Raw genomic sequence first — 21,543 nt, forward strand, 5'->3', positions numbered from 1 at the left:
CCCAGTTTGGCATAAAAATAAAACAAAAAAGGTGACCCAACCGTGGCTAACGAGGGAAATTAGGGATAGCATAAGGTCCAAGGAGAAGGCATATAAATTGGCCAGAAAAAGCAATAATCCTGAGGATTGGGAGCAGTTTAGGATTCAAGAGGATAAAGGGATTAATTAAGAAAGGGAAAATAGAATATGAGAGTAAGCTTGCAGGGAACATAAGAACTGACTGTAAAAGCTTTTATAGATATGTGAAGAGAAAAAGATTGGTGAAGTCAAGCGTAGGTCCCTTGCAGTCAGAATTGGGGGAATTTATAATGGGGAACAAAGAAATGGCAGACCAACTAAATACATATTTTGGTTTTGTCTTCACAAAGGAGGACACAAATAACCTCCCAGAGATGCCGGGGAACATAGGGTCTGATGAAAGGGTGGAACTGAAAGAAATCAGTATTTGTAGGGAAATGGTGTTAGGAAAATTGATGGGACTGAAGGCCAATAAATCCCCAGGGCCTGATAATCTACATCCCAGGGTACTTAAGGAAGTGGCCCTAGAAATAGTAGATGCATTGCTGGTCATCTTCCAGAACTCGATAGACTCTGGAACGGTACCCATGGATTGGCGGGTAGCTAATGTTACCCCACTATTCAAAAAAGGTGGTAGAGAAAAGGCGGGGAATTATAGACCGGTAAGCTTGACATCGGTAGTGGGGAAAATGCTAGAGTCCATTATAAAAGATGTAATAGCAGAGCACTTGGAAAGCAGTGACTGGATCGGACAAAGTCAACATGGATTTACAAAAGGTAAATCATGCTTGACTAATCTACTGGAATTTTTTGAGGATGTAACTAAGGGAGAACCAGTGGATGTGGTGTATTTGGACTTTCAGAAGGCTTTCGATAAGGTCCCGCATAAGAGATTAGCGTGCAAAATTAAGGCACATGGGATTGGGGGCAAGGTATTGACTTGGATAGAGAACTGGTTGGCGGACAGAAAGCAAAGAGTTGGAATAAACGGGTCGTTTTCCGAGTGGCAGGCAGTGACTAGTGGGGTACTGCAAGGATCGGTCCTAGGACCCCAGCTGTTCACAATATATATTAATGATCTGGACGAGGGAATTGGATGTAATATCTCCAAATTTGCAGACGACACAAAGCTGGGTGGGAGGGTATGCTGTGAGGAGGATGTCGTGAAACTCCAGCACGATTTGGACAGGTTAGGTGATTGGGCAGAAACATGGCAAATGCACTATAATGTGGATAAATGTGAGGTTATCCACTTTGGTGGCAAAAACAGTAAGGCAGATTATTATTTGAATGGCAATAGACTGGGAGAAGGGGAAGTGCAAAGAGACCTGGGTGTTCTTGTGCACCAGTCGCTGAAGGTAAGCATGCAGGTGCAGCAGGCGGTTAAGAAGGCAAATGGTATGTTGGCCTGCGTAGCAAGAGGGTTCGAGTACAAGAACAAGGATGTCTTGCTGCAGTTGTACAGGGCCTTGGTGAGACCACACCTTGAGTATTGTGTGCAGTTTTGGTCGCCTTACCTGAGGAAGGACGTTCTTGCCATGGAAGGAGTGCAGCGAAGATTCACCAGGCTGATACCTGGGATGGCAGGAATGACGTATGAGGAGAGATTGTGTCGATTGGGCTTATACTCACTGGAGTTTAGAAGATTGAGGGGATCTCATCGAAACCTATAAAATTCTGTCAGGCCTGGACAGACTAGATGCAGGAAGGATGTTTCTGATGGCCGGGGAGTCCAGAACCAGGGGTCACAGTCTAAGGATAAGGGGTAAGCCATTTAGGACAGAGATGAGGAGGAATTTCTTCACCCAGAGAGTGGTGAACCTGTGGAATTCTCTGCCACAGAGGGTGGTGGAGGCCAGTTCATTAAGTATATTCAAGAAAGAGTTGGATATATTTCTTAAGGCTAAAGGGATCACGGGATATGGGGAGAAGGCAGGGGCAGGGTACTGAATTTGGATGATCAGCCATGATCTCATTGAATGGCGGGCGGAGCAGGCTCGAAGGGCCGAATGGCCTACTCCTCCTATCTTCTATGTTTCTTCGTTTAAAGAATGATAAATGTTTGGCATGATCTACCAAGATAATATAAGGAAAGACATTTGATTTATTCAAAATATAATTGGATGCCATGATAGGAGAGTTAGTGTACTCAAGGGATGAACTTCAGTGGACCAAATGGCCCATGCATCTTGAAATGAATTGGCACTGTATGCATTTCTTTGTATAAATTGGAGAGACTATAATTAACTTTAAAATCTGTGTTTCTGTTTTTATTTTGAACCTATTTTTGTTCAGACATTATATACTGGTGACCTCGTCGGGGGAGCTGGCAGTATTTGGTTATTGAGCTTTAGTAGGCTGAGAGAGATGAATGAATATTGACGCAATGGCACAATTACCAAAGCACCCCCAGGTCAATGATTGCCTCTGTTGATATTCATTCCCTTCCCTCACACTGTGAAGCTCAGTAACTCATCTAAGCCTGTCATTGGCACTTTCAGTTTAAATAAATAAACATAGCACAAAACAGCAACAGAACAAATTCCAAAGGAGTCATAAGTCTTCAACTGTTACATTTTCAAAGGGGACATAAATAGTAAGATTTCCTTTTTAAGTCAGATGTTAATGAAGATGACCTGAATAACACAGTTGTTTCCACAGTTACAGAGATGAAAGGTTTAAAACACATCTATTATTTGTGTTTTGTAGGTCAGCACTACAAATTCTCCACAAATCCTGCGAGGTAGCTCGTAGGTATAATTACTATCCATCGGGAATTGCTTTGACTTGGACCAGTTACTATGAGAGCTGCATTAACTCGGAGCAAAGTTGTATTAATGAATGGAATACAATGCAAGACCTGCAGTCTATGCGGGCTGACTCTCCCCCAATGTTTGTCGATAAGTGAGTAAACATTACACCCCTTCATTAAGTTGTCTTTCTCCAGAATTTCTTTGTGGTCAAGGTGAGATCGCCCCACTTCCCCAGGTCCAATTTTTAGGAATTATTTTTGACAAAAAATACATACTGAAGAGCAGCTGATAACTATTGAAACAAAAACCAAAATACTGGAAACGATTGAGGTTGTTATGTAAAGAGGCACAGATTTGCCATTGCTATTTTTTGTTAATTCAACATGTTGGTCTGTTCTTTTTCTTGGCCCTTTTAGTTTAATGCCAATTTTCTCCCCCTGAAGACCACTCTTATTGGAGAAATCAGAAACTCGACATTGAGCACCGGGCATTTCAACCATGGAGAGAATCACAGCCAAACCCAGTTCCATAAGAAATAAAAACAAAATGCTGGAAATCCTCAGCCGGTCAGGCAGCATCTGTAGAGAGAGAAACAGGTAACGTTCCAGGTCGATGACCCTTCGTCAGAACTGGAAAAAAACTCGAGATGGAACCGGTTTTTAAGCAAGTGTCTTTCATTCTGCCATTCCCATTTACACTTCATCTGGAGCTATCTTTGGTTTCTTAACTTGTCCCATTACTATCTCCTTTTGCCTTGTACCATCATCCCTTTTATCTCTTAATCTCTCCTGCCTTCCATCCTATCACAGACCTTCCCTTTTGATCTTTCCTCCCCTCCCCCCTTTCCCTGCCCCTGCACTTGCTTAAAAACCTGTTCCATCTCCAGCTTTTTCCAGTTCTGACGAAAGGTCACAGACCTGAAACGTTAACTCTGTTTCTCTCTCCACAGATGCTGCCTGACCTGCTGAGTATTTCTAGCATTTTCTGTTTTTATTTCAGATTTCCAGCATCTGCAGTATTTTGCTTCTGAACCAGTTCCGTAAGAACCTGTAACACCTGATTTCCCACCGCCCCAGTAATCTAAAGTTGCAGAGGCCAATTGTTGCAGTCCAATTGTGACCCTGGCTGAAATAAGCTAACTCGACATAGACTGGATCAAAACTGGAACTTACCTGATGCACATGGCTTGGTACTGGTGACACATTTACCCACTCAACCTTTTGTCAGGAATATATTGGAATTTGGTATGCAGGTAAGACAGATGAATTTTGAGAGAAATTTGTGTTTTTCTTTTACAGACCAACAGAGAATGAACTAACGGAACGATTAATAAAAAACAAACTGAGATACATAATGATGAGCAAAGATTTGGAAAATGTCACTTCTAAAGAAGTAAGAAGTTTGCAGTTGTGCTAGACAAATATGCTTCAAATTGTAGAAATATTACTTTGGAGGAATATTGAGGTTTCTATCAATGATTTACAAAATTTACTTTGGGAAGAGCAATTTATATTTGATTTGTTAGTTATTTTGTGCTTGCATCTTAACCAATACTGATCTCCATTGATCCATATTAAGAAAATAAGAAAAATGTGTGTGATTTCTCCTAACCATTAAAATCTAGTTAGTCAGCATTTGAACAGAGAAAAGATAAATTCATGCTTTGCATGTACACTTAAAACATTAATGTGTCTCTTTTCGGATGATTACTGCCTTATTTTCAGCTTTTATTTAAGATTTTCGACATTTGCAGTTTTTTCCTTTTACCTGTAAATAGAAGAACTAACTGTTGGTTAACGCAACAGAGAAAGACACAGTATATCTGGTGTGTGTGTCTACAGCCAGCTAGGAGAATGATCCTGCTGCACTTGTCTTATTCAGCTCTTTGCAACCCAGCCACAAAGCACTGTTGGTGCTTGAATTAGGTTACCTGACTGTCCCTCTTGGTTGGGGACTGGCAGGTGATCTGCTTGAAGATGCAGGTAAATAAAGCAATTTAAAAAATAAAAAAAAATGGCATTTTGGATTTTATAAATAGCAAAAGGGTAATACATTTCTACAAAGCAATACTTAGGCCAAGTTAGAATACCGTGTACAGCTTTGTAGAAAGGACATTAAAGTCATAGAGAGTGTACAGTATAAATTTGCCAGGATGATACCAAGGATGAGAAATTAGTTATGAGGAGAGACATGAAATACCGGGAGTATTTCCACTGGAGTAGACAAAACTAAGAGATTTAACAGAGGGTTTTAAAATTATGAAGTTTTGCTGTGGAGGAGACAAAAACGAATTATTCTGGTTGGGCAGTCAGTCAGTGACGAGGGGTATTAAATTTAAAATTGTGTGTGTGAGATCCGAGGCTAGAAGATTTTTTAACAGATTTTTTTGGAGCATGGATTGCTTTCCTACATGGTGGTGTTGAGGCAGAGATTCTTGCATCTTTTAAGAGAAGAGTAGGTAACATTTGAAATGGAGGAAGATACAGAACTACAGGAGAGAGCATGGTAACTGGATTGATTTGGATTGCTCTAGCAAAGATCTGATGCAGACACAATGGGCTGCCTTGGTCACCTGTGTTGTAAACTTCTAGGTTCTAGGGGAAGAACAGATTAAGAGTTGGAACAGAGAATACATATTTTACTGGCTTAAAAGTCTGTGCATAGTTCATCTGATGGCCTGGTGTGTTATGGCACCATCCATTGTATACATCGACATAAAGATCCAAGTCTAATTTCTGGTCTGTACTGTGTTCGTTGATCTCAGCTGAAGCAGCAGTTAGGTATTGCAGTTTGCCTCTGTGCTCTAAGCTAGGACAGGAAGGAAAAAAATCAGATTCCCCAACCTGATCATGGTCCAGTGACCCCTGCTGGAAACTACGCACTTGGATATCTGGTGAAGGCCACATTGGGCTTAGTTGAGATGCCCGCCACAGTCAAGTAGATTGCTTGACATTCATACACAAAGGTTTGCTACTTGAATGAGTCACCAGAGAACTGTCACCGCCCACATCATCATATCCCAAGAAGAGTCAGTGCCATTGAGATAGGAGGTGAGAAAATAGGGACAAAAAAAAACTTGTTAAAAAGATGTGTAAATAGTTATTGCATTATGCATGCTACTGAAGATTTTTTGTTTACAGATTCGTAATGAGTTGGAACAACAGATGAATTGTAATCTGAAAGAGTACAAAGGATTTATTGATAATGAAATGCTGATCATTTTAGGCCAAATGGACAAAGCTTCTCTAATATTTGATCATCTTTATCTGGTAATGTTTTCCTATTATTATTCTGCAAATTAGTTTAATTACAGGGAATGTTATGAGATTTTTTAACACCAGTGTATTCATGCAAAATGGAAAACCGCTGTTTTAGAGGAGTGTATTTTGATATTTCTGAAAAAATACAGCTGATTCTGTCAGGCATGCATCCCTGCCCCCTACCCCCTCCCAATTTAAGTGTGTGTTTGTGTCCCATTCTATGGCATGCATGCTGCTACCCTCTTCCCAAAATACATATTCATGTCCCATCAGTTGTTGGGTACCCTTGCTCACTGCCATCTTTTCCAGTTTGCTATCTGGGATACCCCCATCGAGTGTCACATATTCCCATGGAATTGCTGATTTTAATTAATATGAACACATGCAACATAAGCTTTTTTGTACATCTCAGTCAGTACTCATTAGTGTCTGGCAGATGTTTGTTTTATTTTTAGTGAACACTAGAGCATTATAAAATGATGAGATATTTGGATCAAAACAAACTGGGAAACCCATGCGGCAACCTTTCCCCCAAAATAATCAGCGTCGGATCGGATTAAGGTGAAGGGTGGGGGGGTGGATGGGGTCCTAAAACTAGAGTAAAATCTGCATCTTCTGATGCATAATTTTAGCTTGGTTAAAAACTTAAAAGAATAATTGATAAAAACAGAAAATGCTGGAATACAGACAGGTTAGTCACCATTGGAATGAGAAAAGCAGATTAGTGATTCAAGGCTCACCCGAAATATTTGTCTGCCATATTTCTGACTCATATGCTGATCATCTGAACTGTGTGTTTCCAGCATTTTCTTTAGTTCAAATTTTTATGGTTTACATTTTTTGATCTCTGAAGAATTGAGATGTGTTACAGTAGGCAGTTAAAGAAAATGAATCCTTCCAGTGATCTCTGCAAATTACTAGTACTGTATCATTAAGTTAACGTATTTGTGTTGAAACAATGGATAACATTTTGTGAATCCTGTCAAATGGCAACTATATTATGGCATGTGCTTAAAATAAGTTGGAAGCAAACTTTGATTTACACTTTGCTTTAATGAACCATTAGTCAATCACCCGTGGCATTGCACAGGAGTACTTCAGACCAAGTGTAGTCTTCAGGTGACGTGGTGTTGGATGATGGGGAATAATTGGACCAGATGGAATAGTGGAGCATAAACACTGGCATAGATCAGTTGGACTGCATGGCCTGTTTCTGTGCTGTAGACTCAATGTAAATTCCTATCTTCACATTTAGAATAGAAACTGCATGTGTAAACTTGTCATGCTATCAATGCACCTTCCTGCCAGTGGTGGCACTATGCAGTTTCTATTATAAATGCAGATATAGGAACAGGAAGTGTGTACAGATGTAAGAATTTTAATGTATATTAAATTTCTGCAAAGCTTACTGTGGTAAGACTGGATTCTTACCATGGACAAATCTCAGGCTTTCTTCTGATTTTTATGACTGGCTTGTTAAACATGAAGAACTGTTTTGTTTTGAACTGGATCCAGTATTTTGTACAAAACTTTGAAGAGTTTACTGGAGAACTAGTATTGCTCAATGTACGTAAAAATAATTGGAAAAAACACAGGAAACTAGTTACAACTTAAGAGGCAATGCTTCTAGTTTTAATGATATGTACTTATCCCATAGCACTATTAGAAAAAAGAGTAAGGAATTCCGTGTCCTCGCCAACATTGCTTTCATAACTAACTATCAAAAACAGAAATAACACCAGAAAATGCTGGAAACACTCAGCAGGTCAGGCAGCATCGAGGAGGGAGAAATAGTGTCAATGTTTTGGGTCGAACCCTTCGTCAGAACTCCAGTATCAAAAACAGAATTGGTCATTCATTTCATTGCTGTTTGTAAGATCTTGCATTCAAAATGACTGCAGCATTTTCCTACATACCAGTCACAGAACTTCATTATATGTAAAGCATTTATTACATTTGAAAGATCTGATAAATGTAAGTTTTATTTTTTAACAAACTCGAGTGTAGTAGCAATGAATCCAACTTTGAAATGTTCATAGTACAGTGGCAACAGGGGATTCCCTCATGAGTCAGTTAGTAAAGACAATGGGCTGGATTTTGCCAGGCCCAAGGAGGTGGGAATGGAGGCGTGTGGGGTGTTCAAATTGCAAAAAATGATGGGCGGGCCCGACCCCGCCTCCAAGCAATTTTCCCAAATGCGTGGTTTCTGATCCCATCTCCGACATGATGCCAGACTGCGCGATGGCGACCAGGACCATGCCACAGTCCACCACGGAAGGCCGACCTGGAGGTCGTCCAGAAAAAAGAGAGTGGCTGTGCGGGTCATGGCCACATCTCCCTTTTTAAATACTGCCCCGCGAGTGGAGGTCGTCCCGGTTCGCGACCCTCCCAGGGCACAGCCGGATTTCTGCCGCGGGGCAGTAAGGGGTTGCCGCGCACGGCGATAACGTTATCGCTGGCGGCGTGGTGCTATCGGGTAGCGCCTCAGCAACACTCCGCTGAATTTCTCGGAAGGCTCTTTTTTCACCCCCCACCCCCGGCAATAAGCCCTTTGTGCCCCGTTAGCACCTCCTGGCGGCGCTAACAGCAGGCGCAAAGGAGCTGAATTTCTAGCTCAATGTGTTAACTGAGCTGAAAAGATCTAAAGATTTAGGCTATGATTCCGAGTCTGTCCTGAGCTAGCTATTCACAGCCAGAGCAACAATTAAAGCTACAATTGATCTTGGCTCCCTGAGCGAAGGCGAGGAAGGTCAATAACAACTTGTATTTATATAGGCACCTTTTAATGTAGAGAAATATCCCAAGGTGCTTGACAGAGGCATAATCAAAGAAATGAACACTGAGCCAAAGAAGGAGATATTAGGAGGGTTGGTCAAAGTGTTGGCTTTTAAGCAGGGGGCAGGGCGCTTGAGGAGGAAAGGGGGGATCGAAAGACGGAGGGGTTTAGGAAGGGAATACCAGAGCATGGGTCCTAGCTGACCGAGCACACAGCTGTGACAATGGTGGGGCAAAAGGAGGGGAGGCAATGCACAAGGTCAGTTAGAGGAACCGAGTTTGGGGATTGTTGGGCTAGTAGAGATTACAGAAATAGGGAGAGGCAAGGCCATGGGCCATTTAAGCGGGAGCTATTGTAGAGCAGCAAGGACGGGGTGATGGGTGAGTGGGTCTTGCCACAGGATAGGGTAAGGGCAGCAGAGCTTTGGATCTTAAGAGCTTCCGAGGTAATGGGGCAGAGGGAGGGAACGGTAGCATAGTGGTAATGTCACTGGGCTAGTAATCCAGAGGCCTGGACTGATGATCCAGAGACCTGAGTTCAAATCCCACCATGGTAACTGGGGAATTTAAATTCAGTTAATTAAATAAATCTGGAATAGAAAGCTCATATCATGAAAAACCATGAAACTATTGGATTGTCGTAAAACCCATCTGGTTCACTAATGTCCTTTAGGGAAGGAAATCTGCTGTCCTTACCTGGTCTTGCCTATATGTGACTCCAGACCCACAGCAATGTGTTTACCTTAACTGCCTTCTGAAATGGCCTAGCAGCAGAATTGTATTCCACCACATTCTGTAACCTCATGGCCTGGCATATCCCTCTCACTACCATTACCATCAAGCCAGGGGACCAACCCTGATTCAAATAAGGAGTGTAGAAGAGCATGCCAGGAGCAGCACCAGGCATACCTAAAAATGAGGTGCCAACCTGGGGAAGCTGCAACACAGGACTACATGCATGTTAAAAAGCAGAAGCAACATGCTATAGACAGACAGGGCTAAGCGATCCCACAATCAACAGGTCAGATTAAAGCTCTGCAGTACTGCCACATCCAGTCATGAATGGTGGTGGACCATTAAACAACTAACGGGAGGAGGAGGCTCCATGAATATCCCCATCTGCAATGATAGTGGAGCCCAGCATGTGAGTGCAAAAGACAAGGCTGAAGCGTTTGCCACCATCTTCAGCCAGAAATGCCGAGTGGATGATCCATATCGGCCTACACCTGAGGTCCCATCCATCACAGAAGCCAGTCTTCAGCCAATTCGATTCAGTCCACGTGATATCAAGAAACAGCTGAGCGCACTGGATACAGCAAAGGCTATGGGCCCCGACAACATCCCGGCTATCGTGCTGAAGACTTGTGCTTCAGAACTAGCCGTGCCTCTAGCCAAACTGTTCCAGTACAGCTACAACACTGGCATCTATCTGACAATGTGGAAAACTGCCCAGGTATGTCTTGTCCACAAAAAGCAGGACAAATCCAACCTGGCCAATTACTACCCCATCAGTCTACTCTCAATCATCAGCAAAGTGATGGAAGATGTCATCGACAGTGCTATCAAGCAGCATTTACTCACCAAAAACCTGCTCACTGATGCCCAGTTTGGGTTCCGCCACGACCACTCGGATTCAGACCTCATTACAGCCTTGTACCAAATATGGACAAAGGAGCTGAATTGGTGAGGTGAGAGTGACTGCCCTTGACATCAAGGCAGCATTTGACCGAGTGTGGCATCAAGGAGCCCTAGTAAAACTGAAGTCAATGGGAATCGGGGGGGGGAAACGCTCCACAGGCTGGAGTCATACCTAGCACAAAGGAAGATTGTGGTGGTTAAAGGTCAATCATCTCAGCCCCAGGACATCGCTGCAGGAGTTCCTCAGGGCAGTGTTCTAGGCCCAACCATCTTCGGCTGCTTCATCAATGACCTTCCCTCCAACATAAGGTCAGAAATGGGGATGTTCGATGATGACTGCAGTGTTCAGCGCCATTCACAACTCCTCAGATAATGAAGCAGTCCATGCCCACATGCAACAAGACCTGGGCGACGTTCAGACTTGGGCTGATAAGTGGTAGTTAACATTCACGCCACAGAAGTGCCAGGCAATGACTATCTCCAACAAGCGAGAGTCTAACCACCTCCCCGTGGCATTACCATTGCCGAATCCCCTACCATCAATATCCTGGGGGTCACCATTGACCAGAAACTTAACTGGACCAGCCACATAAATACTGTGGCAACAAGAGCAGGTCAGAGGCTAGGTATTCTGTGGCGAGTGTCTCACCTCCTGACCCCCCCAAAGCCTTTCCACAATCTACAAGACAGAAGTAAGGAGTGTGATGGAATACTCTCCACTTGCCTGGATGAGTGCAGCTCCAACAACACTCAAGAAGCTCGACACCATTCAGGACAAAGCCCGTTTGATTAACACCCCATCCACCACCTTTAAACGTTCACTCCCTCCACCACCAGCGTAACGTGGCTGCAGTGTGTACCATCTACAAGATGCACTGCAGCAACTCGCCAAGGCTTCTTTGGCAGCACCTCCCAAACCTGCGACCTCTTCCACCTAGAAGGAGAAGGGCAGCAGGTGCATGGGAACACCACCACTTCCAAGTTCCCCTCCAAGTCATATATCATCCTGACTTAGAAGTATATCGCCGATCCTTTATCGTTGCTGGGTCAAAATCCTTGAACTCCCTCCCTATCAGCACTGTGGGAGTACCTTCACGGACTGCAGCAGTTCAAGAAGGTGGCTCACCACCACCACCTTGAGGGCAATTAGGGAAGGGCTTTGCCAGCGACACCCACATCCCATAAAAAAATTTTAAAAGAAAGCGAACCCATTGCTGGAGAGGTTGTGGCTACCATCGGACAGCTAAGAATGAAACCAAGAGCGTGCCATCTTATTCTGCTGGACAATGGAGGAGAGACTTTAGAGGAAGATGTGGTCAACTGTTTCAAGTCTGGAGAGGTTGAGGAGGGATACCGGACCATGATTACAGTCATAGATTATGTAATTTGTGGCTTTTGTTATGGCTGTTTCGGTGCTGCGATTAGATGGAAACCTGATTGGAGAGTTTCAAATGGATTTCAGGAAAGATGGACATGGATTTGGCAGCAACAACTCACTGAAGGATTTGGAGAGGAAAAGGACATTGGAGGTGGGGTGGTAGTTTGCAAGGGCAGAAGGATTGAGGGATTTTTGCAGGGGTGGGTGGGAGGTGGAGGACAGTACTTGAGGAAGGAACCATTTACAATGTCAGCTAGTATGATGGCCCGCAAGGTAAGTTGGTTGGTCAGCAGTTTAATGGGAATGGCGTCAAGGGAGGGCACGGTGACTCTTATGGCCAGATGAGCTCAGGGAGGGCATGATGGGAGAGAAACGGAAGAGAGGTGTGCTTTCGGGACTAGGGCGGGGATGTAGCTGGTGAGGGATACAAGGAAGTGGTGAGAAATGGCCGTGAATATGGGAGGGAGAGTATTATGGACGACGGGGCCAGTGAATTTAGAAGAAAGGGGACAAGGAGAGCCGAGATGGAGATTGAAGACATCAAGGATGAGAAGTCGCTCGGAGTTGATGCTGAGAAAGGAATGCCCATCTTGGGAAGAACCTCAGGTGGGGCTTGGCGGTGCAGTCGACAATGAGAATTTTCAAGGAGAGGCAAGAGGGTTAAACAAGTGAGGTGCTTGAAGCAGGAGAAGGTACTAGAGCAGAGAGCAAAGTGTAACTTGTTGATAAATGCCACATTGTCACTGGTGATTTGGGTGGGACATGTGGTTGGAAAGTATAGCTAGGTGGGGAGGCTGGTTCTATTTTCAGCTAAGGTTCCCACTCCTGATCATTATCCAGTGACTTGCTGGAAAGTCTGCTTGTATGGATGTTGGATGAGGATTGGATGTTGGGTGAGGTGAGTGCTAAGATCAGGCTTGGCTGTGATCCCCTCCTATGATCTAATAGCAGCTGGACCATACCCAGTATAATTCAGTGCCTCCAGCAGAGGAGAAAAAAATTAGCCCAAAAAAATGTGACTGCAAATAATGCAACAAGTATTGGAATCCTCAGTGCACAAGACATAAACAGCTACCATGAGCTAATAAACCTCCACATATAATCAGGGACAAAGGAGACAGATTTCCCACCATTCCCAGTGGGTACGTTTCTATTGGTGGGAAGGCATCAAGTGGGGTCCGATGCTGTCTGCAGGGAAAGTAGAATGAATCTACCAGCGCGCTCGCATGCCTCAAGCAAGGTTAGCATATACAGAAGTCGAGCCCTGCACATAGTATACTTGTTCATTATCATTTAGTGTATTTGTACACGATAGTTGCTGCTGCCAACTGAGCATGCACATGTAATGTTCCATCAAGAGTTTGTTTGGAAATGCCAGGAAAGGTGTTGCAGTAATAGGTGCCAGTTAACTTCTGCAGTTTGTCTCAACGGCAACAGCTAATACCAAATTAAGTCAGTAAGCATTTTCTTGTCTGTTCGAAGTACAATTATGGCTGGTGTATTTTTGCAAGTAATTTATATGGACTTAGTGGATGGATCACATCTGTGTTCTGATAGCTGCCCATAAATTACTGTTGTGCAAGATAGGCTAATTAATTTGTGTGATATGTTTAAATAAAATATGTCTTGAATTCAGTTGGAGGTTTGATATCCCAGTAATTCCAGATACTCTAATATGCTAGCCAAGAATGTGATGTGTGTTCCAAAATTTAGTGAAACATTTTGTAATATGAAGTTAGTCCTTTGGGACTAAATTTTAGGTGGTGTGAGTAGATTTAACATAAGCCCTGTTCTGAATCTCTAATAAACTATTTCTGGAAAATTTCATGATGTAGGTATTTATACTGGATAATAATTAGAAATTAACAGTGTGCAGAAAAGCTCAAATCTAACTAATCAGTGGCCCTGCAAGAAGGGGAGTCTTATTGCACCATAAAGTTGCAGGACACTGAAGTTGCTCATCTTACCTGGGCAAGATGACAGAGATGAAGTGCTTCTCCATATGGAGGCAAGAGAAAGTGTTGCAGAGAACAGACCTGCATGGCTCTCGTATCCCTCTGGCAGGAAGTTTAATTGCTCCACCATTGACGGCTGTGCCTTCAGCTGCAGGGGCCCTAAGCTCTTGAATTCCCTCCCTAAACACCTCCGCCTCTCTTTCCTCCTTTTAAGACGTGCCTTAAAACCTACCTCTTTTTGCTCTAACATCTTTTTATGTGGCTCGGTGTCAAATTTTGTTTGGTAACACTCCCGTGAAGCGCCTTGGGATGTTTTACTATATTAAAGCACTATATTCAAGAAAGGTGACTAGTCCGATTGCGGTAATTACAGAGCAGTCTCCCTGCTGTCTGCCACAGGGAAAGTCATCGCAAGAATCCTCCTCAATTGCCTTCTCCCAGTGGCTGAAGAGCTCCTTCCAGAGTCGCAATGCGGATTCTGCCTACTAAGGGGCACAATGGACATGATCTTCACCGCGCGTCAACTACAAGAGAAATGCAAGGAACAGCATCAACCGTGAGGGATTATGGAGTGTCCTCCTCAAATTTGGCTGCCCTCAAAAGTTTGTCACCATCCTCCACCTGCTTCACGACGACATGCAAGCCGTGATCCTGACCAACGGATCCACCACAGACCCAATTCACGTACGGACCGGGGTCAAGCAAGGCTGTCTCATCATCGCACCAATGCTCTTCTCGATCTTCCTGGCTGCAATGCTCCATCTCGCCCTCAGTATGCTCCCCGTTGGAGTGGAGCTAATCTACAGGACAGACGGGAAACTGTACAACCTCCGTCACCTCCAGTCCAAATCCAAGGTCGTCCCATCCTCTGTCATCGAATTACAGTATGCAGACGACGCTTGTGTCTGCGCACACTCTGAGGCCGAACTCCAAACCATCGTCAACACTTTTACCGAAGCGTACGAGAACATAGGCCTTACACTAAACATCCGTAAGACAAAGGTCCTCTACCAACCTGCCCCCGCCACATAGTACTGCTCCCGATTTATCAAAATCCATGACTAGGCCTTGGACAACGTGGATCACTTACCATACCTCGGGAGCCTACTGTCAACAAGGGCAGACGTCGATGACAAAATCCAACACCGCCTTCAGTGTGCCAGTGCAGATTTTGGTCGCCTGAGGAAGAGTGTGTTTGAAGACCAGGACCTCAAACCCAGCACTAAGCTCATGGTCTACAGAGCAGCAGTGATACCCGCCCTGCTGTATGCCTCAGAGACATGGACCATGGACAGCAGGCACCTCAAAGTACTGAGAGGTACCACCAACGCTGCCTCTGCAAGATCCTGCAAATCCATTGGCAGGATAGGCGCACCAACGTCGGCGTCCTCGCTCAGGCCAACATCCCCAGCATCGAAACTTTGACCACGCTCCATTGGACGGGCCACATTGCCCACATGCCTGATACGAGACTCCCAAAACAAGCACTCTACTTGGCACTCCGACACGGCAAGAGAGCCCCAAGTGGGCAGAGGAAATGCTTCAAGGACACCCTCAAAGCCTCCTTGGAAAATGTGCAACATTCCCACCGACAGCTGGGAATCCCTGGCCCAAGACCGCACAAAGTGGAGGAGAAGCATCCGGGAAGGCGCCTAACACCTCGAGTCTCTTCGCCGGGAGCAAGCTGAAGCCAAGCGCAAACAGCAGAAAGAGCGCACGTCAACCCAAGCACCCCACCCACCTGCCCCTTCAACCACCGTCTGCCCCACCTGTGACAGAGACTAGGACCTGCATTGGACTCATCAGTCACCTGAGAACTCATTTTTAGTGTGGAAGCAAGTCATCCTCGGTTCTGATGGACTGCCTAAAAGAATAAATGCAAGTTGTTGTTGTTGAAAGACCTTGGAGAAAGTCATTTGCCGGGCCACTCGCCCCAGAATATTGAGCAGAGAAAAAGGGATTTGCCTTTAAACCCTAAAAATAATTTTTTCAAGAGTACCAGGGTAGCATGCTAACATTTTCCACAGCTGGTCACAATGAAAAAACAAACATTGCCACAAGGAGGAGCTCAAAGTTCAGCAAATGAGAACTCTTGGACGTTTGAATTATTTTACATGTGATAAGACAATCTGTGTGTCTAGATGTAACAAGCAGTGTTTAAGCATGTTTAACCATAATTTTACACTGACACTGGCTCAGTTTGGATTATCTGTACTGCAACAAATGTTTCTAAAATAGTTTATTTAAATTCTACTTTCTTTCTCCACGGATGTTGCCTGGCCTATTGAGTTTTTCCAGCGTTTTCTTGTTATTTTGCATTTTAAGTTGGTTCAGTTACGTTTGGTGAATACCTTAATATAATAAAACCTGAGGCGAAGTATTTTTCTAACACTAATGTTAAATGAGTCGGATGGTTGCACTGTAAAATTTGCTCCCTGAATATTGGGGTACAACTTGTAGAACACTCAGCCTTTTGGTATTTTTTGCTGCAAACTGCAAAGTAAGTGTTTGGCTGGTATAGTGAAGTTTACAATATTTAAAGGCCCGTTTTCTAATCTGGAAAATAATTCTTGTATACCAGAGAATGATTGTATTCATTGCCGTTTTAGGGTTCAGAGTGGAATGCTTCAAACTTGGAAGAGCTTCAGGCTGCAGGGTAAGGACAAAATAATTAGCACAGTATATTTTTAATATTTAACTTTTTCTCTAATTATTACCATCAGCTCCCAACTAAGTATCCTTCTGTCAACTGACATTACAAAAGGAAAGGGGAATCGGTGACGCAACAGATCCTACACATCTTACTAATATGGGAGATCATACATTTACATTTGCTCAAGTGATATCCTTCATGTGAGACCAGAAAGTGAGTGATAGCAGGTTGTTTGACTATGAAAGGTATCACAGGCAGCCTGTATGTATGTGTGTGTGTGTATATATACTCTTCGTGGGAACTCTAGATATTTTTTTCCTTCCTCTCTAGTATAGGATGTTTGAGGTCAATTGTGGGCCCCCAAGCAACTGTCCCAACTGAGATTAGCTAACTTAGTCAATGTGGAGCAGAAGGTCCCAGCTTTGAGTACAACACTGCATGGTGCCTTCACCCATTTCCACATCAAGAAAACTGAACATCTGTTAGGACAAGGAACCAATATCTCTAAACATGTAGTTGAATCCTTGTTTGATATCATTCTCTGCTTACTAAGTACAATCACTGTTGTGGGCAATCCTTCATTAAGATTGTTGTTTTTAAAAAAAATAAATAAAAAAAAATTAAGAAATTTCTCAACACAATTTTTCTGGTCTCTTACAGTGTTGGGTACATCTTAAATGTAACCAGAGAAATAGATAACTTCTTTCCGGGATTGTTCTGCTATCACAATATACGGGTGTTTGATGAGGATACTACAGACCTACTGGCATATTGGAATGACACATATAACTTCATAACAAAAGCCAAGTAGGTAGATAACATTCTGATCTGTAAACACTTTTTCCATGATGGCAAAAATGATCTTTTGGTTACAGTAGCTGAACCACCAGGATCGAAATATCTGGTGAACTTGAGTTGTTGGTGTGTGTGTGTGCTAAAGCTAATTCGGAACCTATCAGTGATCTAGTACAGGGAATACTGTAACTACAGAATCTGAAACAACATTAGCTGATAGGTAATTGAGGAGCCATGATTACTGATCCATGACGTGATTAGGTGAGAATACCTTGTCCTCATTGTGGCTTGAGGAGTAACAACTTCACTCTAACTCGGAGACTACCACTTGGCACAGTGAATAATTTTAGCTTAAGAGTTCAAAAAAGGCCATTCATAGATTCTTGATTAAATACAATGTAGTGGGGTATGGACTTCATACTAAAGCTGGGGAAATGTGTTTGAGGGGTTCCTGAACTGTGGAGTGGATTCACTGTATAAATTGTCTAAATTTAACGTTTTAAATTCTAAGATATAGATACAGGCAAGTACAGTGTAAACCACTTAAAGCGACATCGGAGTAGACCTGATTTATCCCATTGTCTGATGGCTATTGTAATTGGACATATTAGATCCGATGGACTGAGAGCTGTAGCCTAGAGAGAAATTGCGGGGGGGGGGGGAGGGGGGTCATGCATGAAGTATGGTTTGTCCAGACAACGCAATTATCCGGTTTAGTTAAACCAACACAACTTTTACACGTAAACGCATTTAACTGGATGTGGTTTGTCCCAGTTATCAGATTTTCTAGACAAATTGCATCTCATATAATTGGAGTCTAACTGTACAGATATAGGCAATCTAATAGAGAATACTATGGCTCATTCTTCTTGGAATCATGAAAATATCTTCTATGGAATGCAGCCAGTAAGGACTGAATACATGTGTACTGCAATATTGTTAACCAAAGGTATTAAGGGATATGGGCCAAAGGTGGGTATGTGGAGTTAGAATCTAGATCAACCATGATCTCATTGAATGGTGGAACAGGCTCGAGGGGCTGAATGGCCTACTCCTGTTCCTATGTTCCTATTGTGTTAGTAAATGTGAATATCCTGGAGTTCTTGATTGCCTTTGAGGTCAGGAAGAAGTGTCAGTGGTTTCACCTCTTGGAGGTTTTGTTTCTGGTTGTATACCTCCTGAATAAATTAGAGATCATTAGAAGGTAGGTCTTAAGTGGTCTCAAAAGACTTTTTCTAGATTCATATTCTCTTTTATTCTTTTAGTTTTAACTAATTTAGTGTTGGTATATTGGATTAATATTCTAAAAATTTAAGCAAGATGGTATTAATCAAGACTCCAAACTATTGCTGAGCCTTTGGTGCACATTAGTGAGTCGAAAAGGACCCAATACTTATGTAATGTTATGTAATGCTTCTGATCACTCATTACTTTTCTGTTTGACACTTTCAGTACATTGACTTTCATTCTAGGCCTTCTGTAGCTTTTCAGAAAAGTATGCAACTTTTTTTAGCTGCTGTTTAAACTAATCTTTCTTTCATGTTCAGGAAAAATCACTCCAAGTGTCTGGTACATTGCAAAATGGGTGTTAGCCGGTCTGCGTCAACAGTCATTGCATACGCAATGAAGGAATATAGGTGGTCACTCGAGAGAGCCTACAAATATGTGAAGGAGAAACGGAGTGTTGCACAGCCAAATGCAGGGTTCATGAGGCAGCTGGCAGAATATGAAGGCATTTTAGATGCTAGGTAAATAACTACTTCTGGAGCAAATTGAATCTAGTAATTATCATTAGTACACTTTCACAAAATGACCCAGCTGTAAAATATTAAGTTTTAATTCTCTGTTCCCTCCTCCCTGCTCTCCAACTCTTAAATATTACTTTCAGGATTAGAAAAACAGACTTGCATTTATATAGTGTCTTTCAGGACATCCCAAAGTGCTTTACAGCCAATTAAGTACTTTTGAAGTGAAGTCACTGTTGTAATGTAAGAAACGTGGCAGCTAATTTGCGCACAGCAAGCTCCCACAAACAGCAATGTGATAATGACCAGAGAATTTTTTTTAGTGATGTTGATTGGCCAGGACACCGGAGATATCTCCTCTGCTCTTTGATTATAGTGCCATGGGATCTTTTATGGGGCCTCGGTTTAATGTTGCATCCGAAAGACGGCACCTCCGCCAGTGGAGCACTCACCCAGTACTGCCCTGGATTGTCAGCCTAGATTTTTGTGCTCCATGAATCAGGGTTTCATTCTGGTTTATTTTTTAAATTCCCAATCTTTCTGACAGTTAGTAATTTTGCTTTCCTTGTTGGTTATCATAAACATAATTTTGAAATCTTGCTGCAACTGCCAGGTTTGCTATATGTTCAATTTAAGAAGACCATACCATGAGCACCCATACTTGCCCAGTTGGGAAAAGCCTCAAGGTGCTTCCCCGCAGACAGGAGGGGGGAGATTTGAACATAAGTCTCTCTGCCCTTCTCTGGGCCTATACAAAGATTGAGATGAAAGATACATAAGCAGGACACTAGTGCATTCTTTGCAAGAAATGGTAAGCTGGTGGAAATAAATTTAAGGCAAGAGGAAATAACATCAATTGGGGCGTATTACAATTGCTACGGTTATTCTTGCATAACTAAATTTCAGGCGTCAATGCACTGCTTGATTTAAAGAAAAAGAAAGACTTGCATTTATATAGCGCCTTTCATGACCACCGTTCGTCTCAAAGTGTTTTACAGCAAGTATTTTTGAAGTGGAGTCACTGTTGTAATGTGAGAAACGCGGCAGCCAATTTGCGTACAGCAAGCTCCCACAAACAGCAATGTGATAATGGCCAGATAATCTGTTTTTGTTATGTTGGTTGAGGGATAAATATTGACCAGGACACTGGGGATAACTCCGCTGCTCCTCTTCGATATAGTGCCGTGGGATCTTTTACATCCACCTGAGAAAGCAGACGGGGCCTCGGTTTAACGTCTCATCCGAAAGACGGCACCTCCAACAGTGCAGCACTGCACTGGAGTGTCAGCCTAGCTTTAGTCCCTGGAGTGGGATTTGAACCCACAACCTTCTGACTCAGGCGAGAGTGCTACACACTGAGCCACAGCTGACACTGCAGTGCAGTGCAGTGCTGAGGGAGTGCTGCACTGTCGGAGGTACCGTCTTTCGGCTATTTGGAGGGCTGAGTATTTGTATAATTGATTTTTAACTGAGCATAGCTTTATGTGCCTGCAATAAACCCAGGAAATGTTGGTAAGAGATCACTGACGTAGATTTTTAAATTATTTTTCTCAATTTTCTTTGCTCAGTCTTTGATTTTAAATTTTTGCTCACATCTCCATGCTGCACCTCAGGACATTTTTCTACATTAAAGACATTATTTAATCACTATTGAAATTGTAGTTATTGAAATAGTAATAGTATTGGTGGTAGTCGAATTGAACCCATTCCTGGGTACACATATGTACTGTCAGCAAGCCTCTTCCTGTGGTAGCCTTAGAATTAGTCAAATGATGTGGGCTGACTCACCCTGAGATTTTTTTCTCATTCTGTGTAGGAATCCCATGATGGTCCAGTTGAGATAGAGGCCCCAACATGTTGGGAATTCAGTCTTGATTCACTGTATTTTCTAATCTCAAAGTGTTGTAAATCTTTATTTTGTCTGATCCTATTGCTAACTTGCTCTGTAGCCTTTGAAACATGATGAAAGGGGACAGCCCTGGTCTCACATTAGCTATTTTTAAAAATTGTTTATAATTCAGGGACGGGGTCTCCACAAATATTCTGAGGACTAGGTCATAATAAAGCCTATCCAAGAATATTAAGTTAACCCACATTTATCTAGCTGTGACATAATTTCAACTGTGTGCAAAGTCAGCTCCCTGTTGCATTCAGTAACTTCTAGCCAGTTCCCCATCTGTTATCAACATTCATTGTTTAAATAAAGATGTCCGCAGAATTGACAAAGACAAAATTTAAAAGGATCTCAAGTTGGAATTTAATTTTGAGATTCAGATTGTTTGATGACTCATCTAGGTCAATAAAATTAAAGGTATACTCGTCGATCTCCTGTGGTGGTCTTCTTAGGCAGTCCCTCGGAACCGAGGATGACTTGCTTCCACATTAAAAATGAGTTCGCAGGTGACTGATGAGTCCAATGCGGGACCTACAGTCTCGGTCACAGGTGGGGCAGACGGTGGTTGAAGGGGTGGTTGGGTGGGGTGCTTGGGTTGACGTGCGCTCCTTGCGCTGCCTGCGCTTGGTTTCCGGTTGCTCCCGGCGAAGAGACTCGAGGTGTTCGCCGCCTTCCCGGA

The 21,543-nt window shown here is 43.0% G+C and overlaps 1 protein-coding gene across 6 annotated transcripts in view; it reads left to right on the top strand.

The window, feature by feature from the left end:
* Positions 1–21,543, top strand: part of ssh1b (slingshot protein phosphatase 1b) — a 110,545-nt gene that overhangs the window by 78,295 nt on the left and 10,707 nt on the right. For 5 of the 6 annotated variants that reach the window (XM_085961346.1, XM_085961347.1, XM_085961348.1 and 2 more), the window contains 6 exons: positions 2,728–2,922; positions 4,070–4,163; positions 5,912–6,040; positions 16,387–16,433; positions 17,091–17,237; positions 18,773–18,973. In XM_085961346.1, the coding sequence (XP_085817472.1) occupies positions 2,728–2,922; positions 4,070–4,163; positions 5,912–6,040; positions 16,387–16,433; positions 17,091–17,237; positions 18,773–18,973 (813 nt within the window). The remainder of the gene's footprint in view (positions 1–2,727; positions 2,923–4,069; positions 4,164–5,911; positions 6,041–16,386; positions 16,434–17,090; positions 17,238–18,772; positions 18,974–21,543) is intronic. The other variant, XM_085961351.1, reaches the window with a different exon arrangement.

The sequence above is a fragment of the Somniosus microcephalus genome, chromosome 19 (genome assembly GCF_052327205.1).
Source record: "Somniosus microcephalus isolate GS21.2 chromosome 19, FLI_Smic_1.0, whole genome shotgun sequence".
Taxonomy (NCBI): domain Eukaryota; kingdom Metazoa; phylum Chordata; class Chondrichthyes; order Squaliformes; family Somniosidae; genus Somniosus; species Somniosus microcephalus.